This window comes from Acomys russatus, chromosome 6 (genome assembly GCF_903995435.1).
Source record: "Acomys russatus chromosome 6, mAcoRus1.1, whole genome shotgun sequence".
Classification (NCBI taxonomy): Eukaryota; Metazoa; Chordata; class Mammalia; order Rodentia; family Muridae; genus Acomys; species Acomys russatus.
In genome coordinates this window covers 67,013,034-67,039,882 of record NC_067142.1, presented here as the reverse complement: position 1 = coordinate 67,039,882, position 26,849 = coordinate 67,013,034, and the positions used below count along the sequence as shown (strand labels likewise).

Genomic DNA, 26,849 nt, shown 5'->3' with positions numbered 1-26,849 from the left:
TTGTGCCTCAGCCTCTCAAGCACAAGCATTATAGGCACACATCGCTACTCCCAGATTTCTCAGACATTTGGTTTTTATGTGTATTTGTGTGTGATGTGATGTGTATGTATACTATCTCTGAGATATAAAATGGGAGGAATCCAAATTAGCTTAGAGAGTTAAGAACAGAGTGATAACTGCTCAGTTCTTGTGCTGTGAAACTTATTAAACAAATATTAAAAAGTCTCAGTTATTTGTGTGACAGACAAGTTAAAAGAGAAACTAGCCAGGCATGGTGGCACATGCCTTTAATTCCAGCGCTCGGGAGACAGAGGTAGGTGGATCTCTTTTGAGTTTAGGGCTAGCCTGGTCTACAAAGTGAGCCAAGGTTACACAGAGAAACCCTGTCTTGAAGAATGAGAGAGAGAGTTAGCCGGGCGTGGTGGCGCATGCCTTTAATCCCAGCACCCGGGAGGCAGAGGCAGGCGGATCACTGTGAGTTCGAGGCCAGCCTGGTCTACAAAGTGAGTCCAGGATGACCAAGGCTACACAGAGAAACCCTGTCTCAAAAAACAAAACAAAAAAAAAAAAATGAGAGAGAGACTAAGTGTAGCACTTTTTCTTTTAAACTATACTTTATTTGGGGTGTTTATGCCTCAACTTTCCTTCCAACCTCCAACCCTACATAGGAGAGAGAAGGTTAGTGGGGAGAGGGGCCCCTTTACTTTTCCTAGCTGTTTAGGGTCAATTGGGTTCTTTCGGGCTATACCCATCTCTGACAACAGCCGCAGTCTCTCCCAAGCTGCTGCTGCCTGAACCATTTCTCTCTGTCTTTCTGCTCCAAACCGTGATGCTGGTCTCTTCAGACTGCTATATGCAACAGCCAGTACTGCACACACCCCCTCACTCTCTCTGTGCTCTTCTTTGTATCCTCAGAGCCCTAGACCACACCCCTCTCCATGCTGCCAGAGGAAGGCCTTACAAGCTGGCAAAACCCAGGCCCCTCATGAGACAACTAACAGGGGAGGCTTGCCTTCCACTTTGAGACAGGGTCTCTCTTTTTTTGTTTGTTTGTTTTTGTTTTTTGAGACAGGGTTTCTCTGTGTAGCCTTGGCCATCCTGGACTCACTTCGTAGACCAGGCTGGCCTCGAACTCACAGCGATTCCGCCTGCCTCTGCCTCCCGAGTGCTGGGATTAAAGGCGTGCGCCACCACGCCCGCCCGGCTGACAGGGTCTCTTTTTTGTCGCTCACCACTGCAAACAGGATAGCTGGCCTGTGAGGATTCTCCTGCCTGCCTTCCCTGTCCCCCTTGCAACACTGGGATTGGGATGCACACTGCCACAGCTGGCTTCGTGTGGGCTCTGAAGATTCAGGCTCAGGTCTTTGTACTCGTGCACATCTCGACCCTCTGAACCATCTCTCCAGCTTGGTGTTTTGTTTTGTTTTGATACAAGGTATTGTTATATAATATAGGCTGACCCGAACTCACTGTTCAACCCCGAGTGCTCTCGTTTCAGCCTCCTGGGTTTATATATTATACATTTTATTATCACTGTATTACATATTTATACAATATATTATATACTTATACAATTGTCTTTATATAGTTTATTATATTTATATATTATATATGTGTGCTATCATGCAATGATCCTTTGACTTTCTTATTTATGATAATTATATTCATATCTGCTCTTTCCTCCCCAAAGACTATCTATATCCTTGGAAACCAAATGTTCTGGCACCCCAAGCCCTCTACCAGATCTCACTAGCTACTGTAAAGGGACAGTCACAGCGAAGCTTACAGTCACCAAGGCTCGCAGCCACAGTGATGAATTGGCTACACTAACTGTACACTAGAGGCTGAGGCCAGACAATCAAGAGTGTCTGGCTAGCCTAGGCTACCTCCAGCACCCCCATTCCTAAACCCCTTGATTCTTCCTGCTAATCAGGCCTGGAAGTGGTGGGAAAGCTCATCGATTGATTACGGATGTGACTTATAGAGCCATTCTACGCTTGGGTTGGGTGAATTTTCAGTCTGTCATTCAGTTGATGTGTGCATGGGGTGTGAGGTTCATTAGACCTCACTGTGCCTCTGTTCTCTTTTGCTTTAAAGATTTATTTATTGCAAGTCAGGCGGTGGTGGCGCACGCCTTTAATCCCAGCACTCGGGAGGCAGAGGCAGGCGGAATCGCTGTGAGTTCGAGGCCAGCCTGGTCTACAAAGTGAGTCCAGGATGGCCAAGGCTACACAGAGAAACCCTGTCTCAAAAAAACAAAACAAAAAAAAGATGTATTTATTATGTACACAGTGCTCTGCCTGCATGTGCACCTGCAGGCCAGAAGAGGGCGTCAAATCTCATTGGTGATGGTTGGGAGCCACCATGTGGTTGCTGGGAATTGAACTCAAGACCTTTGGAAGAACAGTGCTCTTAACCTCTGAGCCATCACTCTAGCCCCTTGTTTTGTTTTGTTTTTGTGTTTTAATGTAATTGAATATAAGAAAGTACTTAAGAAGAACTGTTATCAGTATTCAAGGAGTTAGTATAGATAAATGTTTAGGACCATACCCAGCACATATAAATATCCTTTAGTTATTATTGTTTTCTTTACCAAGTGATTACAAGTATGAATCTAATATCCTATAGCATATAAAGAACCACACTATAATTTACAATCATTCTTTTTTTCCTTTAAAAAAAATTTCATCACACACTTGCATATTCCTACGACTTCTCAGAGTCCTGTGCATGATGACTGAGGAGACAAATTAAGATTCCAAAAATGTAAGGTTCCAGGTGGCCTGAACTCAGCCATCATAACAGTAACATTGTTAGCTAAGCAATGTGAGCTTCCAAGTGGCCTGTGCTTAGCCAGCATAACAATAGCATTGTTGAGCAAGTTGAGAATTGCAGGCCGAAGTTAAAATTTCTCCTGTAGCCTCCATCTCCACCCCGCCCTCAGAATTTACTGCCCCCATCCCACCCTACTTGGAATTGACTATCTCAGACCCCCATTCACCTAAAAGGTCACCTATTGTTAGCCTATCACTTGATAACTATCCATTATGCTAAGTTCTGCTTCTGTAAAGGGCATTTAAACCCCCAGCTTTTGCAGGAGGAGGTCTTCCAACTCTTCTTAGCTTGGTGGACCCCAGCCCATCAGCTCAATACAATTCCTTTGCTTTTGCATAGACTCTGGACTCTGACTCTCAATTTGGGCTTCCAGGAATAGACTCTGATGATCTGAGTCTAACAAAACCATCCAGGAAACAACAGAAAAAGAAAAAAGAAAAAAAAAAATTTAATCACAACTGGGCATGGTAGCACACGTCTTTAATCCCAGCACTCAGTAGGCAGAGGCAGGTGGATCTCTGTGAGGTTGAAGCCAGCCTGGTGTACAAAGGGAGTCCAGGACACCCAGGGCTATACAGAGAAACTTTGTCTTGAAACAACAACAACAACAATAATAATAATAACAACAACAACTTTACAACCTGATCTCAGCCCCCTTCCTTCTCTCCCCCGCCCCACTTCTCCTTAGGTAAGGGAAGGGCCTCAAGGGATACCAATCCACCTTGGTATCCTCTCCCACTGAGGCCAGACAGACAACCCAGCTAGGGGAAAGGATCCAGAGGCAGGCCGCATTAGAAGCAGTGACTGGCTGCTTGTGGACACTGACAGTCTACAGAATGGAGCTCTCTACAGTAAAAACAGCATTTCTCTAAACATCTGAAAAATCTTCCAGTGCGATAGAATCCAGGTCAATGCCTTAAAGTTATCTCTGGTTTTTAAATTTTTATCTTAGCGGGCCGTGGTGGCACATGCCTTTAATCCCAGCACTTGGGAGGCAGAGGCAGGTGGATGGCTGTGAGTTCAAGGCTAGCCTGGTCTACAAAGTGAGACCAGGAAAATCAAGGCTACACAGAGAGACCGTGTCTCAAAAAACCAAAAATATAAGATAAAAATTTTTATCTCCCCAGTATTTCTTTCCCTGATACAAGAGTCATTTCTTCTTCAGTCCCAAGACCTGCCTTCCCTGTGATGACTAACACTGTGCCTACCAGGATCGCTCACGGCTTCCCCACTCACCAACTGCACTACTCTGCCAAATGGGTAGTCTTCCCTCGGGACCATTGCTGCTGTTGTTTTTTTTTGTTTTGTTTTGTTTTTTGTTTTTTAATATTTATTTATTATGTATACAGTGCGCATTAGATCACATTATAGATGGTTGTGAACCACCATGTGGTTGCTGGGAATTGAACTCAGGACCTCTGGAAGAGCAGTCAGTGCTCTTAACCACTGAGCCATCTCTCCAGCCTGCTTTTTTGTTTTTTTGAGTCACGGTTCCTCTGCGTAGCCCTGGCTGTCCTGGAACTTGATCTTTAGACCCGATTGGCCTCGAATTCAGAGATCCAATTGCTCTTGCCTCCTTAGTGCTGGAATCAAAGGTGTGTACAACCTCTACTTGGCTGTCAATGTTTGGTTTTGTTTTGTTTTGTTTTGTTTTGTTTTTCTTGGACATTGGTGCATTTTTTAGGACTGAGTTATTCAACCACACCTGCTCTGCCACTTTGCTTAGCTGTTAGGATCATTTCCAGGACAGGGACACAGGGTCCCTTATGCGCTACTGTGCTTCCAACACCTAGAATAGAGTACGTATTTTAGAAACATTTGCTTATACATTAATTCTTCCTCTGAAATATGTGAACTTGAGGCTTTCCTTTAATCTTTTAGAATTTAGCTTCTAATCAATATCTCCTAAGAATTAGTTAAAACAAGAATAAACTAAATTCCTCCATGAGAACATCTGAAAAACTAAATTTGATAGCCGATTTCCTGCTTTACACTGGTTTGCACTTTGATGCAATGAAGATCTTTGTCCTGCTAAGAGGGCCCTTTGTGCCTTGTGTACTGATTGATGGTCGTGATTATTTGTCTATAGACTGCTCTGTATTGTGGCTCTAGGCCAGAACATCTTACATTGGATGAGCCACTATCTGAAGCTTCTGAGCTATATCCAGGGACAGGCCTGCGTTGTGAGCAGAATCCTGCCTGACTACTTGGAATGTGGTTTCAGGAAATACTTTTCAGACTTGAGGCATGGGACAGTGGTTTTATTGTCATTATAATTTTTTGTGCAGGATGAGTGCGCATGCCACAGCATCACCTGTGAAAGGCAGAGAATAACTCTGGGAAGTCAGTTCCTCAATTTTACTTGGGTTCTGGGGATCAAACTCTGAGCCATCTCAGCAGCCCTAGAACAGTAACTCTTAAATATCCATGGCTACATCCCAATATTATCATACGTTCCAAAAAAGTATATTAATTTTTTAAGGTTATTTTTCCTGTGTATGAGTGTTTTGACTGCATGGTATGTATGTGCACCGCAGCGTGCCTGGTGTCCATGAAGGCCAGAACAGGTTATCTTATCCTCTGAAATTTGAAATTACAGAAGGTGGGAGATGGTGAGCCACTGTGTGTGCTGGGAATATGCCCAATACACTGTAGATTCACTCTCATGAGAAGAGAGGTGGAAGGTCTGAAGAGGTGGCTCAGTAGTCGCTGTCCTTGCAGAGGACTGGAGTTTGTCCCCAGCAGCCACACAGGGGCTCACAGCTATGACTCCAGTTCCAGGGAACCTGAGGTTCTTTTTTGGCTTCTGTGAGCATCAGGCATGCATGTGGTACACAGACATCCATCCATCCAGACAAAATACTCATATACACATTAAAAAAAAAAATCCTTAGGTGGGTAGTGGTGGCGCACGCCTTTAATCCCAGCACTTGGGAGGGAGAGGCAGGTGGATCCCTGTGAGTTCAAGGCCAGCAGCCTGGTCTACAAAGCGAGTCCAGGGCAGCCAAGGCTACACAGAGAAACTCTGTCTCAAAAAACCAGGAAAAAAAAAATCCTTAAAGAAATATCTTTTTGTTTGTTTTGTTTTGTTTTTTGAGACAGGGTTTCTCTGTGTAGCCTTGGCTGTCCTGGAACTTGCTTTATAGACCAGGCTGGTCTTAAAGTTACAGAGATCCTCCTGCCTCTGCCTCCCAAGCGCTAAGATTAAAGGTGTATGCCATCACTGCCAGGCAAGAAATAAATATTTTGAAAGAGATTAAAAAATGATAGCAGTACACGTATAGATCCAGCCAGAAATGTCAGAAAAAGCTATTATTCCCTTTATAGATATATATAACCAAATGACAATAATTTAGTCAAGACAATTGTAAAACCTCACTTCAATTCTCTGTTCCTTGAGCACATCACTGTACCTACACACACACACACACACACACACACACACACACACACACACATGGGCTGGAGAGATGGCTCAGAGGTTAAGAGCACTGGCTGCTCTTCCAGGGGTCCTCAGTTCAATTCCCAGCAAGCACATGGTGGCTCATAACCATGTATAATGAGATCTGGTGCCTTCTTCTATCGGGCAGGTGTACATAGAGGTGGAATACTGTATATATAATAAATCTTTAAACAAACAAACAAAGCAACAATGATAGTAAGAGGGGGAGACTGAGAACATACTATCAAACAACACAGGAGAGAGAGAACAGAACACTCTATTGGCCAGGCATGGTACTGAATCCCTTTAATCTCAGCACTCAAAAGGCAGGGTCCTGTGGATCCTGTGAGCTCGAGGTCAGCCTGGTCTACATAGATAATTCTAGGATAGCCAGGACCGTACAGACCTTGTCTCACAAACAAAACACATACTCTACCAAACAACACATGGACATATCTGGGAAGGAAAAACCCAACATTGTTTGTACGTTAGGCTGGCATGACAGTGACAGACACTCACCATCAGGTCTGGTTTATGTGGTAATGGGGGTCCAACACAGGCTTCGCGCATGCTTGACAACAGGCATTCGAACACCGCACTGCATCCTCATTTGGAGCCTGGCATGGCGGCGCACACCTGTAATCCCAGCACTGGGGAGGCAGAGGCAGGAGGATCGCTGCGAGTTTGAGGCCAGCTGAGTCTACAAAGTGAGTCCAGGACAGCCAGGGCTACAGAGAAACCCTGTCTCGAAAGCAAACAAACAAAAACAAAAAGTGTGTGTGTGTGTGTGTGTGTGCGCGTGTGTGTTAACTTAGAGGACTAGAGAGATGGCTCAGCAGTTAAGGACACTTGCTACAGGTTTTTAGTTCTTAGAACCCACAGGGAAGTAAAGTCTGTATCTCTGGTTCCAGGGGACTTGTTGCCCTGTACTGGCCTCCATGGTACTGCATGCATATTAGTACCTTACATACACACAGGCAAAACACCTATGTAAAATACAAACAAAAATGTAATGCATGGAGGTCAGAGGACCACTTTGTGGAGTCAGTTCTCTCCTTCCATCCTTATGTAGTGGCCAGGCTTGTGCTTCAAGCCACTTTACCCACTTGAGTCATTTCACATTTCTTCTGCTTGTTTTCTACTGTTTCCTTTTTGTTTTGTTTTGTTTTGTTGTTTTGTTTGGGACAGGGTTGCTCTGTGTGGCCTGGCTGTCCTGGAATTCCTTCTGTGGACCAGGCTAGCTTCCAACTCAGAGATCCACCTGCCTCTCTTTCCTGAGTGCTGGCTTATAGGAGTGTTACACTACCTCCTGGGAACGCATTTTCTTTTGAGACAGGATCTGTCTATGTAGACTCGAACTCACCAAGATCAATCTGCCTCCCAGATGCTGGGATCAAAGGTGTGCACCACAAGTGTCACATATGGGGTTTGTTATAAATGGAGTTACAGCAATCTTCCAGCCTTAGCCCCCAAGTGCTGGGATATCAGACGTAGGCCACCATGCACCCTACTAAGGCTTTAGTGTCAAATGAATTTGGGAGAAAGAGGCAAGCAAATCTCTGTGACTTGGAGGCCAGCCTGGTCTACATAGTGAGATCCTGTCTCAAAAACAACAGAAAGTCACCACAAGACTTGTCTTAGGCTTAGAGTCGGCATTCAATGACTGTCCTCTAGCCCTTTGGGGGAATTCACCTAGGAAGGAATCATGTCTATATGCTTAGTGTATAGCACACAAAATATATTCAATAACTCTTTATAAAATGTTTTATCTTTCGGTTGGTTTTAAAGCCTAAACACATTAATTTTGGGGTGAATAAGACCTCCGATCTATCCTGTATGTGTCTGAGGCCAGCCTGGGATACATGAGGTACAGTCCCCTTTAAAAACAATAATAAAGCTCAGCTGGGCGGGCATGGTGGCATACATCATTAACCCCAGCACTCGGGAGGCAGAGGCAGGCAGATTGCTGTGAGTTTGAGGCCAGCCCGGTCTACAAAGTGAGTCTAGGGTAGCCAAGATAACATAGAAAAATCTTGTCTCAAAAAACCAAAAAACACAAAACCAAAACAAAACAAAACAAAAAAACCAATCAAGTTTATCTATTCCTAATTCAGTAGTTGTAATTCTTCAGGTCAGGGATTGAAACTAAGGAAACCACTCTGGAGCCCAAACTGGTAAATTGCGCATTTTAGGAGATAGTACTTTGAGGAGTGCTAGAAAAACCTGATTTTCTTTTTTATTTTTATTTGTTTATTTATTATTTTATTTATTGGTTTTTCGAGACAGGGTTTCTCTGTGTAGCCTCGGCTGTCCTGGACTCGCTTTGTAGACCAGGCTGGCCTCAAACTCACAGCGATCCACCTGCCTCTGTCTCCCGAGTGCTGGGATTAAAGGCGTGCGCCGGCACCGCCCGGCTAAAACCTGATTTTCTAACAACTTTCCAGGTTTGGGAAGGTCTTGGGTTTTCCCCGAGAGTGCTTCTGAGCATGAACGGAAGTCACCGTTTGAGCAGTGATTTAGTGATAGGTGCCTTAGTCAGGACAGAGTAACCCATCTCCACTCTGTCCTTCCGGACGCTCACACCAGTGGTGTCCATTTTATTTTCTTACCAAAAAAATAAGGAGAGCATTCAGAGACCGCTTCTAGGCAATACAATGCCCCATTTTCCCACAGTAAACCAGGCGACGCCTTGAGTAAGTTACAAGCAACTCCACTTCCGCATTTTTCTTGTGTCCTGGTCCAAGATGGCGGACGAGGCCACCCGGCGGGTCGTGTCTGAGATCCCTGTGCTGAAGACTAACGCCGGACCCCGAGATCGGGAGTTGTGGGTGCAGCGACTAAAGGAGGAATATCAGTCCCTTATCCGGGTTAGTTTTACTCCTGTGGTTGACCGCGTAGCCAAGAGGTGGCGGATAATCAGGTGTCCTCAGGAATTGGCTCCGTGTGGAGCCGCTTCCGGTTTTTACGTTTAAAGTCTAATTTCATATAAATGAAAGCGCTTGGGGGGCTGGGTGGGGGGCTGGGTAGGGGTGCGGCGCGTGATTACGGGTGGATGCGGAAGCGATATCCCGTTAGAAGCACAGTAGGGTTAGACCTTGAAGGAAGAAACAGCAGTATTCCTGGAAGATGACGTGTCCTTCTCGCACCAGGTGTGTTTGCTCCTCTGAAATTAGGAATGGGGGGGGGGGGGTGTCAAAAGTACGTCTTAGAGTCCGAAGTCTCAGCTCATCACTCCTCTTCTTTCATTCTTTGTGAGTAAATGAACGCAATGACTGACAGGACGGAAAACTGACGGTGTTTAGATGCAGAGAGTTAGAGATTGGTGCTTTAATTATAAATTAGCCATCTTTTCAAATAATCTCTCTGTTAGAGAGAAAGATTGCCCTCCATGTGGTGGTTTCTATGTGCTTCAAAAACTAGCAGGTCTCTTGCCTTATATATTGCCTCACTGAGAAGCTGGCTGAGTGCTTGCTTAGTATGCAAGGAGTCCTGGTTTCTATCCTAGCACCTCATAAATTGATGTGGCTGGTGCATTCTCAGCACTCAGGACTAAGAGGCAGGAGGATTGGAAGCTCAGATCGTTTCTGGACTACATAATGAATTCAAAGCCAAACCGGACTATATGAGACTCTGCCTCAAACACAGCAACAAACAATAAAACATGATTGTGTTCCTAGTACCTAGAGAGGATGTACAAAACCAAATAAGAAGGGCCTCACTGAGGCTGACAGACAGTTATATTGTATTTAAGTGGTGAGACATATAACTAGGATATTTTTAGAGCATGGGGAGAGATGAGTAATTCAACTTTAGTTTGCTAAGGTAAGGCTTCTTGGACGGGGGCAAAACTTGAATTAAAACTTAAAGTATAAGCTGAGCATTGGTGGCGCACGCCTGTAATCCCAGCACTTGGGAGGCAGAGGCAGGTGGATCGCTGTGAGTTCGAGGCCAGCCTGGTCTACAAAGTGAGTCCAGGACAGCCAAGGCTACACAGAGAAACCCTGTCTTGAAAAAAAAATTTTAAAGTATAGCTGGGCAGTGGTGGCGCACACCTTTAATCCCAGCACTTGGGAGGCAGAGGGAGGTGGATCACTGTGAGTTCGAGGCCAGCCTAGTCTACAAAGTGAGTCCAGGATAGTTAAGGCTATACAGAGAAACCTTGTCTCACAAAACAAAAAACAAAAAACAAACAAACAAAAAATTTTAAATATAAACACTAGGGCCAGAAAGAAATGACTCAGTTTGTAAAGCACTTTCTACTAAGCCTGACAATTTGATCCTGGAACTCACATAGAAGGAGAGAACTGAAGCCTTTGGCTTGTCTTTTGCTTACCACATGCATAGCTTGGCCCTGGTGCACACAGAGACACGTAGGAGCATATAAAACATAAGGGTGGGACATGGGTACTCAGGACACAGGGACGGGGTGGAGAAGTGGCTCTCAGCACGTGATGGCTGCCCACAACCATCCATGGCTCTGGTTTCAGGGAATCCGATTCCTCTTCTATTTAGTATGAGCAAGGACATGCAAGCTAGGAACAGTATGGTATAAGCTGGGAGCCTGTGTTGGGATGCTGATAAAAGCCAGCACTTGGGGTGCTGAGACAGGACGAGTGCAGGTGTGATGCCAGCTTGGACAATTTCAATGCCTTTTTAGGTTACACAGTGAGTTCAGGCCAGCCTGAACAACTTAGTCAGACTGTATTTAAAAAAAAAAAAAAAAGTAAAAATCGGGCTGGCTAAGTCTGGGTGTTGTGGTACATACCTATAAATCTAGTACGTGGGAGGCAAGAGGCAGGAGGATTTCAGTGAGTTTAGTTGTAGCCCTGGCTACAGAGACCCTGCAACAGACAAACTAAGCTCAGCAGGCCATCATGAAAAATGAGTGGGGAGATGAATGGGAAGGTCAGGAATGAAGGCTGGCCTTCTGCTTAGGCGACCGAGTGAGACTGACGTTGAGAATGTTTTGGTCCCCCCCTCCCCATATCTCTGAATCTCTGATTGCTGGCATTAAAAGGCGTGCACCACCACGCCTGGGTGAATTTTAGTTTCTTTCTTTTATATATATATATATATTATTAATTTATTCATATTACATCTCAATTGTTATCCCATCCCTTGTATCCTCCCATTCCTCTCTCCCTCCCATTTTCCCCTTACTCCCCTCCCCTATGACTGTGACTGAGGGGGACCTCCTCCTCCTGTATATGCTCACAGGGCATCAAGTCTCTTCTTAGTAGCCTGCTACCCTTCCTCTGAGTGCCACCAGGCCTCGCCATCCAGGGGACGTGGTTAAATACGGGGCACCAGAGTTCGTGTGAAAGTCAGACCCCATTCTCCACTCAACTGTGGAGAATGTCCTGTCCAATGGCTAGATCTGGGTAGGGGTTCGAAGTTTACTGCACGTATTGTCCTTGACTGGTGCCATAGTTTGAGCAGGGAATTTCGGTTTCTTTTTTTTTGTTTGTTTTTGTTTTTGTTTTTCGAGACAGGGTTTCTCTGTGTAGCCTTGGCCATCCTGGACTCACTTTGTAGACCAGGCTGGCCTCGAACTCACAGCAATCCACCTGCCTCTGCTTCCCTAGTGCTGGGATTAAAGGTGTACGCCACCACGCCCGGCTTGGAATTTTGGTTTCTTAAACACACACACACACAGAAATATTATGAGAATGTGCTTTCGTTTTAATCCCAGGTGTGGGGATGTGCGGCTGCTTTGGGCTGTCCACAGTAGCTGAGCATGATTTGCTTCGTGCTCTAGCAGAAGCATGGTTTTGCCAGCTGCAGATGATTTCTGCAATTGTGTGACATTTGAAATGCTGGGAACTTTTCAGCAGGTTCATAAATGTAAGCAGGGCAGTGGCTGTTGGTGGTTTATGGAGGTCAGTTGTAGTTTGCTAGTAACCATGGTCGAAGAAGAAACAAAAGGAAAGAAATTAGATTCCAGAATTTTCCTAATTTCTTTCACCCTCCGCTCCTTGTTTCTTACCTATCTAGTGTTAGAGGGTAAAATCGAGGGGATAAAGGGTAGGAAAAAGAACCCACAAAAACATAGACCAGCTACAGTGGTTCACACCCTTTATACCTGTGCTGCAGAGGCTGGAGGGTCAAAAGTTCAAGGTCCTCTTTTTCTTTTTTCTTTTCTTTCTTTCTTTCTTTTTTTTTTTTTTTTAAAGACCAGGTTGGCCTTGAACTCACAGATCCACCTGCCTCTGCCTCCTGAGGGCTGGGATTAAAGGCATGAACCACCATGCCTCTGTTCAAGGTCATTCTTAGTTACATAAGTTAGGTTGAGGCTAGCCTGAGCAGGAGACCGTGAAGAGGTGGGGGGGGGGGGGCGCACAATGTAAAATCCAGATGGAAGCACCAAGTTTCTGTTTGAAATTCTGACAAAAGGCTTGAACTAAAGATAAAGATTTGAGAGTCACTAGTTTGTGGCTGCTAATGGAAGTTAGCACAGGGTCCTCTAGAAATAATGTATATGGTAAAGTGCATTTGGGGCTGAGGACAGACACTATCAGAAGCAAGAAAATAACCCTGTGAGTATCCACATATTTTGTGCTTGCTCTATTGCAGGGAACCTAGGCATTCTATTCTCTGTTCTGAGAAAGCCCCAAACTTACTTGTTTAGCGCTTTCTTTCATTCTCCTTATGTCTGTAAAGTTGTGAAATATATACTTTAAAAAAAAAAAGATATACTAAAGAAGAAAACAATCCTCCTTTTGCCAAGAGGGGCTCCCTTGGCTTCAGCTCCCTTTTGTTTTGTGTTTGACACAGCTGCAGGCCCCCCTTCCCCCTTTTCCCAAACAGGTTTCTCTGTGTCTTCCTGGCTGTCTTGGACCTTGTAGACCAGGGTGGCCTTGAACTCAAAGAGATCTGCCTGCCTCTGCCTCCCTGAGTGCTGGGACTAAAGACATGTGCCACCATGCCTGGCTTCCAGCTCCTTTTTTTAAAGATCTTTATTTTCTGCTTTCAGTATGTGGAGAACAACAAGAATTCAGACAATGATTGGTTCCGACTGGAGTCCAACAAGGAAGGGACTCGGTAAGCAAGCCTTTGGGAGGTGTAGAGAGGAGCCTCGCCTGGCTTAAATGGTTTGGTATTCCATAACCAACTGTCAGAGCTGCCAAAGCTGCATCACTTTAGAGCTCCCTAATTCCTGACCCATGAGTCTGCCAGCTTGTGACCTAAGCAGGGATGTCATTTGAATACGATAGAAATGGTCTGAGTTTTGGTCTTTGTTCCAGGTGGTTTGGAAAATGCTGGTACATCCATGACTTGCTCAAATATGAGTTTGACATCGAATTTGAAGTGAGTGTAATGGTGTGGGAAGTATGAAGCTTAGTAGAACGGGGCTGATTAGCTGGTTGTTAACAAGCTAACCTTTCTCCAAGGGACCGGATGAAGCTATTAAAATGGGAGGGGAGCGGTGAGGTTTGAAGCAGATACCAAACAGTTTCCATGTCTAGACCCTAGCGTGTACATGCTGCTTGGGGCATCTGCTGGACAAGCAGTTCAACCGAGAGAGAGAGAGAGATGGGTTTGCACCCCTCCTCTTGATTCTGTTTTACTGAGGTTTTGTAATTTCTCTAGATCCCTGTCACATACCCCACTACTGCTCCAGAGATTGCAGTCCCGGAGCTGGATGGGAAGACAGCAAAGATGTACAGGTAGGACCGACTAGGTGAGGAAGAGCAAAGGAAGCCTTGGGGAAGAGCTCAAGGGACGGAGGCTTCCCCGGAGGCTGCTGCTCCACCGACTGGAGGAAGTCCTGGTCTCCTAGGCCAGGCCTACCTGTGCCAAGTCCTTAGCTGACCTTGTTCTCTATTCTGAGCACTGATAATCTTCTGGTGTTCCCCGGAGGCTGCCATACATTAAGCCAGTTTTGTGTGTCAACACCTTCCTCTTGTCCATCTCACAGGGGTGGCAAAATATGTCTGACGGATCATTTCAAACCTCTGTGGGCTAGGAATGTGCCCAAGTTTGGACTAGCTCACCTCATGGCCCTGGGGGTAAGTTTGTTACTGTTGGCGTTTGAGAAGAGGGAAGGGAGGGTTCAGGACCCCAAGCAGTCTCATAAACATAGCTGCGGCTAAACAGGGAGTAACTTGTGTCTTGGGCATGTCTGTTCTCCTAGACTTTTGGGAAGGAGGTTCAGGTGGAACAAGCAAGGGGCATTGACTGTGGGAGTGTAACCTCACAGGGTCTCCCTTGTATTGCAGCTGGGTCCTTGGCTGGCAGTGGAAATCCCTGATCTCATTCAGAAGGGTGTGATCCAGCACAAAGAAAAATGTAACCAGTGAAGGAAGGAAGAAGCCACTGAGGCAGGACAAGGGACTTTGGATAGGCTGCATTCCTGTTTTCTTGTGAATCCTGTTTACTCACGATTCTTTCACCAGGTCACCTCTGGTTGTTACAGAGTAGCTATAGCTGGATGGGAAATGACCAAATCGAGGAAAGGGTAAGGTCACAGAGTTTCTAAGTTAAGCAATACTGGAGGTGAAAGACTTGGGCCTTGAAGTCGGCAATCTGCACCCCTTCTCCAAGAAGAGCCCTGGAGGCGTCTTGGGGGCAAGGGGTTCAACTGACAGCACAAAGCCTTTTGGTTTCTGGAGACAACCTGTCAATAAAAGCTGCTTCCCATGGTAGCCTGTGGTTCTCATTGATGCCTGTTAATAAGGTGAACAAGCAAAGTATGGCGGTCCATGAATGACTACACTAGTTTGGGAGGAAAGGAGTGCCCATTTCCAGAACTAACAAGTGGAAGAAAATCTTACTTTTTCCTCTGCTGTTGGATTTGCATTTGCCTATGCTTTCCTTATGGCCTGAGCCTGCAAAGAAGCTTGAAGAGTGAGTTTTACAGGTCCAGCGTTCTCTGCCCACTAGGGATCTCCTCATCCCTAGGTGGAGCGCTAAATGCCTCTCTATTGGCTTACGGGCTGGACCTGGACCTGCATGCGGCTTTCCCACTGCATCCCTCTGGAAAGAATCTGTGTTGCAAGCCCTTCCGTTATTCTTCGATTTTTCAGCTCTTCATCCCTATGGACCACATGAGTGGGTGAGGGGCATTGTCTTTAGGGAATTGCAACAACTGTTTGAAGACCACCACCCGGCAGGGCCTGGAACTAGCGGTTCTAAAGTTGGCTGCGTTTCCATGGTGTCGGTCGGGGAGCCGTGGGGGCGGGCTCACGCAAGCGCCGAGGAGGTGGGTGGGAGGATTCGGAGTGTGGGCGCGCAGGCGCCTAAGAGACCGTGAAGCCGGTGGCCCGTGGCCGGGCCGCACCAACAAAGATGGCGGCGGCCCTTGCGGCGGGAGCAAGCTGGGCAACAGCTGCGGCTAAAGCTGCAGCCCGGCCTGCAGGGAGACTGTTCGGGGGTAGGAGGGGGTGGCCCTGAGCTGGAGCTGGACCCCGGCTGGCCTCCCCCGCCGCTTCACCGGGGGACAGGTATGAGCCGGGACGTTATGGCGGGGTCGGGTGGGAGAACCGAGAGAGGATGGCTCCAGATCCCAGAGGACGTTTACCACAAAGGGAGAGGCTCGCGGTGCCCAGCGGGGCCTGGGAGAACTAGGCTGGAAGAACAGCATTCTCGGACCACGGGGAATATGCCGCCGGACCCCGTAGCCAATCAGCTGCCTCGGCCTTTCTGCCCTCGAGGGGGGCGGACCCGGGTAAAACCCTGCTGTGGTGGGAGAGGTGCAGAGATTAGGGGTCAAGTAGCTCATCCTCCATCCAAACCATTGCTCCAGGGTCCCAGATACCAAGTGGGAACCCTGAGCAGGAGGAGGGAGTGGATTGCAAATCACCCATTTGATCGGCTTCATTTGCAACCCAGAGGGGCAGGGGTTGGTGTTGGAATGCCGTCTTTTGGACTGATTGCTGTGTCCACAGTCCCAGGTCTGGGGCACACACCCCACTTGACTAGCCAGATGTAAGGATTTGGTGGTGTCTGTAGATTATAAAAACAGCTGAGACTGGGGCTACCACTGGCTTTTCAATAAATCTGTATTCTATAGAGAGGGGGTGGGGCATGGAAAGGTCAAAGTGATGGGCTATTATTCAATCATTTGTTTATGGTATACTAAGTATTTTCTTTGTGTTAAACATTGCTAGGTAATGGGGATGCAAGAACCGATTTGATAAACGTGATTCCTGCTCTCGGTACATGTAGAAGCCAGCTTGCATGGTAGCCTACATCTTATCTTCCTTCCCGATTCAAATGCTGACCACTCTGTTCTCCTCAGGTCCAGCCTGCGGTGTCCACAATGCCCCAGGCTTCTGAGCACCGCCTGGGCCGGACTCGAGAGCCACCTGTCAATGTACAACCCCGAGTGGGAGCCAAGATACCATTTCCTCCCCGGGCCCGCAGCAAGGAGCGCCGAAACCCAGTTCCTGGGCCAAACTCCGTGTTACGACCTTTGCCTCCCAGGCCAGGTCCCCCAGATGAAAGGCTCAAGAAACTGGAGCTGAGTCGGGGTCGGACCTCAGGCTCTCGTTCTAGAGGTCCCCTTCGAGCAGATCATGGGGTTCCCTTGCCTGGCTCACCACCTCCAACTGTGGCTCTTCCTCTCCCATCTCGGACCAACCTAGCTCGTTCCAAGTCTGTGAGCAGTGGGGACTTGCGTCCAATGGGGATTGCCTTGGGAGGGCACCGAGGCGCTGGCGAGCTAGGGGCTGCACTGAGCCGCTTGGCACTCCGGCCTGAGCCACCCACTTTGAGACGTAGCACTTCTCTTCGGCGTCTTGGGGGCTTCCCCGGCCCCCCTGCCCTGCTCAGCATACGGACAGAGCCTCCTACTTCCCATGGCTCCTTCCACATGATGTCTGCCCGGCCCTCTGAGCCTTTCTACTCTGATGACAAGATGGTGAGGACTTGCCAGCACATGTGGTCTTCCATGCTCACGTTCTTCCTGCCTTCAACTTCCTTGTCACGCTATGGCTTCCTTGTTCCCTTCTCCAAGTCCCTTTGTCAGCCTCTCATTCTACCAGTGGATTCTTCTCTTTTCTGAGGCCTTCTAGATCTGTTTGTTTTTTGAGACCGGATTCTTCTGTGTAGCCTCGGCTGTCCTGGACTCTCTCTGTAGACCAGGCTGGCCTTGAACTCAGTGATCCACCTGCCTCTGCCTCCAGAGTGCTGGGATTAAAGGCATGCGCCACCACCGCCCCGCCCGGCCTCCAGATCTTATTTTGGGTTGTATGTGCTTCTCCAACTTGGTGTGCCATTCTAGTCCCTAGGGAATGAACTACTTAGAATTCTTCTTTAGGTCCTTTGGCCCTTTCTTTCTCTCCTGGGACTGGGCCTAGGCTTAATTAATCCCCGGAGCCAGAGAGGGGCGGAGCTAAAGCACCTGTCCTGATGTGGTTATCCATTTCCAGAACTAACAGAGCTAGGCTGCTTGCAGTTGGAGCCGGCAGGAGAGGGTGCAAGGAGGGGCCACGGGGGCAGGAGGGGGATTTGGGGGCACTAAAGTGGGGGTGGGGAGCAGCTGGGCAGCCATGCCAGTGCTTGGGGAGTTGCCTCAGGAGCTGCAGCGCAGGCTAGCTGGGCAGCGGAGTAAGTGGGGAGTAGGTGTGACAGCCATGGCAGAGTCTGTGGTACACTCAGCCGTGATGGGTTTGCTCCTCATGACCAGTGAGGTAGGAAGACCAGTGAGGGAAGAGGGTGGGGCTGGGGCAGGATTCAGCAGCGCGCCGCTGAACGTGCCCAGTAGAACATGACTGTACTCTGACCTTCTAGGCTCATCACACACTGCTTCTGGGCTCTGGTCATGTTGGCCTCCGAAATCTGGGAAATACAGTAAGAGTCATTTTCTTGTCCTTCCTCTGTAAAAGGACTGTGAAGTGGTGTTGGGGGTGGAGACAACCTGCAGGTCTGGGGAAGGCATGTAGACAGAGAGCACAGAGGCTCCCACAGCCTGCAGATCTGGGGAAGGCATGTAGACAGAGAGCACAGAGGCTCCACAGCCTGCAGATCTGGGGAAGGCATGTAGACAGAGAGCACAGAGGCTCCACAGCCTGCAGATCTGGGGAAGGCATGTAGACGGAGAGCACAGAGGCTCCCACAGCCTGCTAGGTGCCAGTCTGGAAGGATAATGGCAGTGTCCCTCCCGCTTCCCTAGTGCTTCCTGAACGCCGTGCTACAGTGTTTGAGCAGCACAAGGCCTCTTCGAGACTTTTGTCTTCGAAGGGACTTCCGGCAAGAGGTGCCTGGAGGAGGCCGAGCCCAGGAACTCACAGAAGGTGAGCAGCAACTCCCCAACCTTCTGTTCTGTTTGCCCCAACCCCTTCGGTTCTATCCTCCCAACACCCGTGGCTCCCAGCCCTTCAGTCTGGCAGTTACATCCCTCCCCCCCCCCCCCCCCCCATCTTTCCTAGAGGTTTTCTATGCACGGAATCTCCTCCTGCCTCCTCTTCTAGACCTTAACTTTGTATCCCTTCCCTGCTGTCACACCAACAGCCTTTGCGGATGTGATTGGTGCCCTCTGGCACCCTGACTCTTGTGAAGCTGTGAATCCTACTCGGTTCCGGGCTGTCTTCCAGAAATACGTTCCCTCCTTCTCGGGATACAGGTGGGGAAGCCAAGAGGATAGGATTCCTCTCTGGCCAAATCTGGGGTTGGGACCAAACAGGGGCTCCAGTAACATTTGCTCTGAGCCTTGAGATTTTCTGCACTGAGGAAGTCGGGACCCACATTTGGGTAGGGGGCATTGTCCGGGCTGTGAGGGGATCAGTTGCCCATACTCTGTCTGGCTGTAGCCAGCAGGATGCCCAAGAGTTCCTGAAGCTTCTCATGGAGCGGTTGCACCTTGAAATCAACCGCAGAGGCCGCCGAGCACCAGCCATCTTGGCCAGTGGCCCGGTTCCCACTCCACCTCGCCGAGGGGCTCTGCATGAAGAACCAGAATTAAGGTAGGAGCTGCTCCCCTTTGCTCTCCTCCACAAGTTTTATCAGAAGTAGTAGAAGAAGCATTTATTCAGTCTTCATAAAACTGAGCCAACAGAAACTGAAAATGTAGGGCGTTGGGGAGATCCTTTAGCATAGAAAAAAAATAATGGTTTGTTAAAACAAGGAAGGAAGGAGGACGAGGGAAGCTGCAGGGTACAGACACAGGCAGAAAACAGTGTCAGAGATGTCACTAAATTAGGGAAGGAGAGACCTTCTACAATAAAATATATTAAAGGGAGCCAGGCTTGGTGGTGCATGCCTTTAATCCCAGCACTTGGGAGGCAGAGGCTGGTCGATGTGAGTTTGAGGCCAGCCTGGTCTACAAAGTGAGTCTAGGACAGCCAAGGCCACACACAGAAACCGTGTCTCACAAAACAAAACAAGCAAACAATATATATATATATATATATATATATATATATATATATATATATATGTTAATTAAAGGGACTTGCAGAAGAAGAGGATGTTCCTTCCTTATACTCTTTCTCCTCTCATTTTGGATTTCCCCAGAAAGCTCCGCAAACCATTATTCTCTTGACTAGACATTTGGGGATGGAGCTGGTATGTGGATAGGGGACAGGGCTTTGGATAGTTCCAATGGTTCAGGATGCTCAGTGTTACAGCTGTCTCATGGGTGCCCCCCCCCTTTGATCTGTGGTAGTGATGATGATCAAGCCAACTTAATGTGGAAGCGCTACTTGGAGCGGGAAGACAGCAAGATTGTGGGTATGGAATGGGGCAAAGCAGAGGGGGTTCGGGCTGAGGGGGGGTTGGGGGGGCTGAGGGGTGGGGGAGAATGAAAGCCAGGCTGGATGATGAGGGTACGGAATGGTGTGCAGAGTGGAGTGCCAGTGTTGTTGTCAGAAAGGCAGAGCAAAGGAGTGGGAAGAGACAGAATTCCAAGAAAGCACTGTAGGCACCCACCAGTGACTTTTTCTCTTGCCTTTTTTCTTCTATCTAGACCTGTTTGTGGGCCAGTTGAAAAGTTGCCTCAAGTGCCAGGCCTGTGGGTATCGCTCCACGACCTTCGAGGTTTTTTGTGACCTGTCCCTGCCCATCCCCAAGGTGGGACTCCAGAGGGTTCCAGGAGTGGATGGCACATGCGTTCTGTGACTCACCCCTATGTTTGAGTGGGAACTGTGTGGGTCTCTAAAGCAGGACTGAAGCCTGGATTAAGAAAAAATTGGAAAAAAAAAAAAAAAAAAGACATTCAGAACAGGCTGACCATGACTTTCCCTTCCCCCCCAGAAAGGATTTGCTGGGGGCAAAGTGTCGCTGCGGGATTGTTTCAGCCTTTTCACCAAGGAAGAAGAGCTAGAGTCGGAAAATGCCCCAGTACGTGAGAGTTGATGGTGGTGGGAGCCCTGGGGGAGACTGTCTGGATAAAAGGAGGTGCCTGCTTCCTTAGTATGGGAATAACAGCTACATGTCTGGGTGTCTGTCGGGCTCTCAGGTAGGTCCTAGTATGCCTAAGTTAAAAGCAGAGCGGCAGAGCACTGAGAAAACCTACTAAATTTATATGTGAGTTGGGGTGTTAGAAAAACCAGCCTAGGTGAGAGCACGCTGACCTAACGCTATTTGGTGTTTGTTTAGGTGTGCGACCGCTGTCGGCAGAAAACACGAAGTACCAAAAAGTTGACAGTACAAAGATTCCCCCGAATCCTCGTGCTCCATATCCTGATCTTTGAGTCCTTCTTTCTCTCAGGCTATCTCCCATGCACCGTTTCCTCACCTCACTGAGTTTCCCTTAGGAGAAAGCTGCCGCCTCAACTTCCTTTGCCATCTTTCGGGAGGGTACTGAGTGTTATCCCTGCAGTCCCCCTTAAGAGACCTCAGCCTCCCAAATGCTCCTTAACCAGGGCTTAGATCTGAACCGATTCTCCACCTCCCGAGGCTCCATCAAGAAAAGCTCAGTAGGTGTAGACTTCCCACTGCAGCGACTAAGCCTAGGGGACTTCGCCAGTGACAAAGCGGGTGAGTCTGGCAGGGAATGTTCTAAGGAGCCTTCAGGAGGTGGGGACACAGCTCTTGGTTTTAGAGACTGATCTTCTCTAACTTACAGGAAGCCCTGTCTACCAGCTGTATGCCCTTTGCAACCACTCGGGTAGTGTCCACTATGGCCACTATACAGCCCTGTGCCGGTGCCAGACTGGTTGGCATGTCTACAATGACTCCCGGTGAGAACAGCCTCTTAACTCCAGCCCCCATCCCACTGCAGCCCTGCCACCTACCTCTCCCAGCAGGGCTCAAAGGATAGGTGGCGTGTCTCCCGCGATCTCCACCTGGCTACTCTAAGCTTGAGTCTTGTAGGAAGGAGACATACATAGGGATGACTGCAACCATTCCTCATTTCTCTTCTTAGTGTCTCCCCCATCAGTGAAAATCAGGTGGCATCCAGTGAGGGCTACGTGCTGTTCTACCAACTGACGCAGGAGCCGCCACGGTGCCTGTGACGACCACCTTGAAGCCCCGGCACCTGTGAAAACCTTTTCAACACCCTTAAGTCCCCAGGCTCCCCACTTTACCTCAGAGACGTCTATTTTTGTGTCTTTTTAATCGGGGAGGGGGGAGGGGTGGTTGTAGCGCCCATTATTTTTTTTATTAAGAAGTACCCTTCCACCTGTTCTCCTGCCCCATGTACAGAGCTCACCAGACCCTTGACCCATGTACAGCCCCCAGAACCTCTGCAGTCTCACTTTTTTGTGAATAAATTTATTAAGAAAAAGTGATGTTCATGTGTGTATTTGCCGGTAAGAGGGAAGGGGTATCTAGAAATTTGGTTCAATTCGAGGAAGCCCTTCTGGAACCCAACCCCGTTTCCAGGCGGGGGCGCTCTCAAAGCAGAAGGACAAGAACAGACTGAGTAGGGCTCAGACAAGGACCCAAACACTGAGTACAGACAGCGGTGCTAGGAAGACGAACCTTGAAGTTATGAGGCCTGAAACGAGGGCAGGCATTGGTACGCCGGGTTTTGCCTGAGAGGGGGACTGCCCCTCGAGAGCAAGGCACCCCTGTTGACAAACACTGGCTTCGTTGCCGGGTGGCCCTAGCTCCCGGAGGTCGCGTCTGTTGCTAACATCAAGGAGCTGTTTATGGAGCCTCCTCCCCAGGGACTGGCCTCCAAGTGTCTCTCTCTCTTTCTAACTTAAGCTCGTGGGGCTCTCCCTCCCTCCAGGGTTCTCACCACAGACCTGGGAAGCCTGAGCTGGGGAATGCTAACTCCCGGTTTCAGCTTTTCGCTTGTCTTGGCCCTGGGGACTGCCGAGTCGGCTACTGCAACTAACTGCGATTAGGAAACGAACCAGTTAACCTGTTTGGCTGTGCTGACTCTGAAAGCAGCTCTCGATCCGCTGGCTGCGTCACTGCCAGTTCGGTGTTTTCATTGGTGGGTGTAACCCAGAGCTCACCAATCCAGAACCCGCTTTTCGGGACCCACCAATCCAGAAGCAGGAATGTGAAGCGCAGCCGCAAAGCCGTCAGAAAGGAATAGACGGAGAGTCGGAGGGACCCTAAAAGTTAGGGGCGGGGATACCAGACTTGAACCCGTTCACAGAGCTGCAGAATTCTGTGGCTGGGGAGATAGCGTGGGTGTGGCCCTTATCTGCACACCGACTGGATGGACTGGTCCTAGGGCCTCTATATCATTCACTTTCTCTGGGTCGCCCTATCTGGTGGGTAAGTTCTAGCCTCTGAACGAACACCCGACTCTTCCACCAGCACGTACACGCGCTTCCCGCTTTAGTTGCTCATAAATCAGTAAATGCCCAGCGGTGGGGGGGACCAGTGGGAGCTTCGGCAGTTGCAAAACAGGGTGCCTCAGCTTCTCCGGGAGTATCTTAACCTTTAATCAGGACTTCCAATGGGCCGGACTGTGATCGTGCTTGGCGGCGGAATCAGCGGACTGGCGGCAAGTTATCATCTGATCCGAGGCCCCTGTCCCCCTAAGGTGAGTCCCCACTAGTACCAGAGAAAGACTCATTGAATACCGTTAACATTAACAGCAAAAGCTAGATAGATTTTGTCCCATGGTATATGAAGATCTCCTCGGTCCCCAGTCCCTTTGCCCTGAGCCCACACTGTCTTACTTTTGACGCCAGGTGATCTTACTGGAAGGCAGCAAGCGTTTGGGAGGCTGGATTCGCTCAGTCCGAGGATCAGATGGTGCGATCTTTGAACTTGGACCTCGAGGAATTAGGCCCGCTGGGGCGCTGGGAGCCCGTACCCTGCTCCTGGTGAGCGTCTTTTGGAATGTGTGGGACAAGCAGTGGAGGAGAGTTCTCCAAAGGGATAGAGTTGCAGAGAGGGTAGACATTTGTTGGGTCAGTTTTTCCTTAGTTTTTCCTCTTCCTGAGGGCTTGTGGAGAGCAGGTTTCTGAGCTTGGCTTGGAGTCAGAAATCTTGCCTGTCCGGGGGGATCATCCAGCTGCCCAGAACAGGTTCCTGTATGTAGGGGGTGCCCTGCACCCCCTACCCTCCGGCCTCAGGTAACACCCCATCTCTTTACTACACTTCCATTTGCTCCCAGTCAGCCATCCCAACCACAGGGGGTCAAATGGATGAAAGGAACCCCCAAGAGCTGGGAAGGTGAATCTGGGAGCTTTCTTTTCACCAAGCCTTCCTCCATGCAGGGGGCTACTGCGCGCTTCACCTCCCTTCTCCAAGCCTCTGTTTTGGGCTGGGCTGAGGGAGTTGATGAAGCCCAGGGGCAAAGAGCCTGATGAGACCGTGCACAGCTTTGCCCAGCGCCGCCTTGGACCTGAGGTGACACTGCTTAGAGGTGGTCCCAAACCTCTCCCCTCCTGCTGCTGAATCTCCAACTCAGACTTAACCCAGGGACTCTCGTGTCATTTAGGGATGTCCTCTACCTATTGCTGGACTCTCCAAAGCTCAGTGTTGGGAACAAATGCCTCCCTTTCCGACCCCATCCTTTTGTTACCATGGGAACACCCCCAATCCACTCTCCCTCCTTCCCTCCCAAGCAGGGGCGATGGAAGTCAGTCAGGGTGGCTTATTTCTTGGCCCCTCAGCCCCAGTCTTACCCTCAAGGTGGCGTCTTTAGCCATGGACAGTCTATGCCGAGGAGTGTTTGCCGGCAATAGCCGTGAGCTCAGCATCCGGTCCTGCTTTCCCAGTCTCTTCCAAGCTGAGCAAACCCATCGGTCCATATTACTGGGGCTGCTGCTGGGGGCAGGTGAGGGGGAGGGGACGGGCGTTGGTTCAAAGGGTAAAAATATAAAACCTGACAAACTGAGGTACTTCATTCAAGGGGTACTATTTTGATTGTATATATTTTTGTGCCTCCTTTTAGGGCAGGGCCCACAACCAGATTCCTCATTAATTCGTCAGGCCCGGGCTGAGCGATGGAGCCAGTGGTCACTCCGTGGAGGGCTGGAGGTGTTGCCACAGGCCCTTCACAGCTATCTAACAAGCAAAGGAGTCACTGTCCTCAGTGGCCAGCCAGTCTGTGGGCTCAGCCTCCAGCCAGAAGGACGCTGGAAGGTAGGAGGACTCTCTGGAGTACAGTGAACCTGTATGAGGGTTACTGGTTTTGTTGTTGCTGTTATATTGAGGACTGTGGAAATTTATTTAGCAAAAGGTTTCATATGAAAATGTTCATGGCCCAAATTTGTACCATAGTAAAATAGGCTCTCTGGGGAGAGATGTGGGCTTGTCTGCTGAGCAGACATTAAAAAAAAAAATTTGGTCCAAGACTTTAAAACATGATACTGTTTCCTCATAAGACCACAGCTACACACCCATCAGCCAGGAGACTCACAAAGGCATTAAAGGCCTGCAGTTGTCCTTGGGTATGTCTGCAAGCTTTTAAAGACACCAATGAGAACTTCTTGCTCATACATTTCTTCTTCTGGGGAGTGAGGGGGAAGCTGAAGCAATAGCTCAGCAGTCGAGAGCACGTACAAAAGACCTGAGTTCAGTTACCAGCTCAGGGCTGATAGTACTGGACTGTTTTCCTGTCTTAGAGAGTTATTTAGCTATTGATACCTCAGGCTCCTAGGCTTTATCTGTGAGCCTTTCTCACAAAGCCCCTTAGTTACAAGCCTGTGGACAGAACCAGTGCTTGTGTCTAGGAACAGGGAAAGGACAACCCACCTCCAACGAGCATTCCAAAGCAGCCGCACTAGCCTTTCTGGCCCACTTCCGGCATTATACAGAGGATGTTCATTGTTGTTCAGAGGATGCTGGCATTCAGTCTTCTTCCTGGGTCAGCACCCAGCCTTTCCTGTCTCTTGAGTACCTGGGGAGCTGAGAGTGAGGCAGCAAATGGCACTTTACCCATAAAGTTCTCGTGATACCATCTTTCAACTGTTCTTACCACTCAGGTGTCTCTAGGGGACAGCAGTCTGGAGGCTGACCACATTATTAGTGCCATTCCAGCATCAGGTAATGGGACAGACTCTCCCTTCCCCTAATCACTGGGAGGCGATAGTATGCCTTCCTACACCAGCAGGACCACACAGGGCTCCTGAACTGGTCATTCCTGAGGGATTTTAATAAGACAGAGCTAGCTTAGTATGAACCCCTCTGCCTGATCTCCTCCAGTGCTCGGCAGGCTGCTCCCTGCCGAGGCTGCACCTCTAGCTCACGTCCTGAATACCATCACTGCTGTGTCCGTCGCTGTGGTCAATCTGCAGTACAAAGGAGCTTGTCTGCCTGTCCAGGTATGAGGAAGAGGAGAAAGGAAGTGGGGAGACACAGGCTCCGAGAGAGCCCTTCCTTCCCTTCTGACCCCCGCCCCACACCCTCCTCTCCAGGGATTTGGACATTTGGTGCCATCATCAGAAGACCCAACTGTCCTGGGAATCGTGTATGACTCAGTTGCTTTTCCTGAGCAGGATGGTAACCCCCCAGGCCTCCGAGTAACTGTGAGAGAAGGAAACTTTGCTTAGTGGGGAGGGCTTCCAAAGGGCTCCTCTGTGCCTTAGTACGGGCAAGAGCAGGCTGGTCAGTGCTGTGTGTTTCCCTATAGGTGATGTTGGGAGGTTACTGGTTACAGAAGCTAGAAGCTGATGGCCAGGAATTGTCTCCAGAGCTGTTCCAACAGCAAGCACAGGCAGCAGCGGCTACACAGTTAGGACTGAAAGAACGGCCAAGCCACTGCTTGGTCCATCTACACAAGGTGAGCGGAGATAAATTTTTATCTGTTTCCCCCCATTGAAAGCCTTGAAAGTAGGGCCTGGCATGTTTACCGAGCCCAGGCCTTGCAAATCAGTCAGAACCGTTTTCTTGCCGTTTTCTCTCTCCTTAGAACTGTATCCCTCAGTATACCCTAGGCCACTGGCAAAAACTAGGTAAGTTGGGAAAGCAGCTGGGGCCGAGGAAGTCAGACCCCAGCCATAACATTCCTTTCATCCTTACCTTTCAGAGTCAGCTATGCAATTCCTGACTGCTCAGAGGTTGCCCCTGACTTTGGCTGGAGCCTCCTACGACGGGGTCGCTGTCAATGACTGTATAGAGAGTGGGCGTCAGGCAGCAGCTGCTGTGCTGGGCACAGAATCTAATAGCTGACCCCCCCCCCCACACACACACACAAATAAAAGTTGCCAGAGCTTAGCTTGGCCTTGCTATTCTGTCAACCTATAGACTTGTCCCGGTTGAGGGTGGGGGG

At 48.9% G+C, this 26,849-nt stretch overlaps 3 protein-coding genes across 9 annotated transcripts; all 3 read left to right on the top strand.

Moving 5' to 3' along the window:
• The first annotated feature begins 8,786 nt into the window (after nt 1–8,786).
• Ufc1 (ubiquitin-fold modifier conjugating enzyme 1) lies at nt 8,787–14,918 on the top strand. The gene is made up of 6 exons (XM_051147854.1): nt 8,787–9,144; nt 13,251–13,318; nt 13,522–13,585; nt 13,868–13,944; nt 14,196–14,286; nt 14,497–14,918. The coding sequence occupies exons 1-6, from the start codon at nt 9,022–9,024 to the stop codon at nt 14,575–14,577; spliced, it is 504 nt and encodes a 167-aa protein (XP_051003811.1). The 5' UTR covers nt 8,787–9,021; the 3' UTR covers nt 14,578–14,918.
• A 582-nt stretch (nt 14,919–15,500) lies between these two features.
• Nucleotides 15,501–22,104, top strand: Usp21 (ubiquitin specific peptidase 21). The gene is made up of 13 exons (XM_051147853.1): nt 15,501–15,720; nt 16,518–17,138; nt 18,011–18,070; nt 18,393–18,513; nt 18,731–18,842; nt 19,030–19,182; nt 19,884–19,948; nt 20,184–20,287; nt 20,471–20,557; nt 20,816–20,887; nt 21,082–21,196; nt 21,285–21,399; nt 21,585–22,104. The coding sequence occupies exons 2-13, from the start codon at nt 16,539–16,541 to the stop codon at nt 21,673–21,675; spliced, it is 1,695 nt and encodes a 564-aa protein (XP_051003810.1). The 5' UTR covers nt 15,501–15,720; nt 16,518–16,538; the 3' UTR covers nt 21,676–22,104.
• Nucleotides 22,105–22,606: 502 nt separating this feature from the next.
• On the top strand, nt 22,607–26,753 carry Ppox (protoporphyrinogen oxidase). Of its 7 annotated transcripts, XM_051147845.1 has the most exons (13): nt 22,607–22,978; nt 23,074–23,168; nt 23,320–23,454; nt 23,591–23,706; nt 23,851–23,983; nt 24,269–24,413; nt 24,531–24,721; nt 25,564–25,624; nt 25,784–25,902; nt 25,996–26,106; nt 26,211–26,360; nt 26,490–26,532; nt 26,607–26,753. In XM_051147845.1, exons 2-13 carry the CDS (start codon nt 23,082–23,084, stop codon nt 26,747–26,749), a joined length of 1,434 nt encoding a protein of 477 aa, XP_051003802.1. In that variant the 5' UTR covers nt 22,607–22,978; nt 23,074–23,081; the 3' UTR covers nt 26,750–26,753. The 7 variants fall into 7 exon arrangements, with proteins under 7 accessions (XP_051003802.1, XP_051003803.1, XP_051003804.1 ...); XM_051147846.1 differs by lacking the exon at nt 22,607–22,978 and having other exon boundaries at nt 23,005–23,168; nt 26,582–26,753; XM_051147849.1 differs by lacking the exon at nt 22,607–22,978 and having other exon boundaries at nt 23,575–23,706.
• The last annotated feature ends 96 nt before the right edge of the window (nt 26,754–26,849 follow it).

What these genes read in the sequence shown, in the direction of transcription:
- Ppox (XM_051147845.1), top strand. Translation starts at nt 23,082, where the DNA reads ATGGGCCGGACTGTGATCGTGCTTGGCGGCGGAATCAGCGGACTGGCG. An exon ending in GGGGCTGCTGCTGGGGGCAG is followed by an intron (nt 24,414 to 24,530) that starts GTGAGGGGGAGG and finishes GCCTCCTTTTAG; the next exon opens with GGCAGGGCCCACAACCAGAT. An exon ending in GCTTGGTCCATCTACACAAG is followed by an intron (nt 26,361 to 26,489) that starts GTGAGCGGAGAT and finishes CTCTCTCCTTAG; the next exon opens with AACTGTATCCCTCAGTATAC.
- Usp21 (XM_051147853.1), top strand. Translation starts at nt 16,539, where the DNA reads ATGCCCCAGGCTTCTGAGCACCGCCTGGGCCGGACTCGAGAGCCACCT. An exon ending in TAGAGTCGGAAAATGCCCCA is followed by an intron (nt 20,558 to 20,815) that starts GTACGTGAGAGT and finishes GTGTTTGTTTAG; the next exon opens with GTGTGCGACCGCTGTCGGCA. An exon ending in CTTCGCCAGTGACAAAGCGG is followed by an intron (nt 21,197 to 21,284) that starts GTGAGTCTGGCA and finishes TCTAACTTACAG; the next exon opens with GAAGCCCTGTCTACCAGCTG.
- Ufc1 (XM_051147854.1), top strand. Translation starts at nt 9,022, where the DNA reads ATGGCGGACGAGGCCACCCGGCGGGTCGTGTCTGAGATCCCTGTGCTG. An exon ending in AGTTTGACATCGAATTTGAA is followed by an intron (nt 13,586 to 13,867) that starts GTGAGTGTAATG and finishes TAATTTCTCTAG; the next exon opens with ATCCCTGTCACATACCCCAC. An exon ending in CTCACCTCATGGCCCTGGGG is followed by an intron (nt 14,287 to 14,496) that starts GTAAGTTTGTTA and finishes CTTGTATTGCAG; the next exon opens with CTGGGTCCTTGGCTGGCAGT.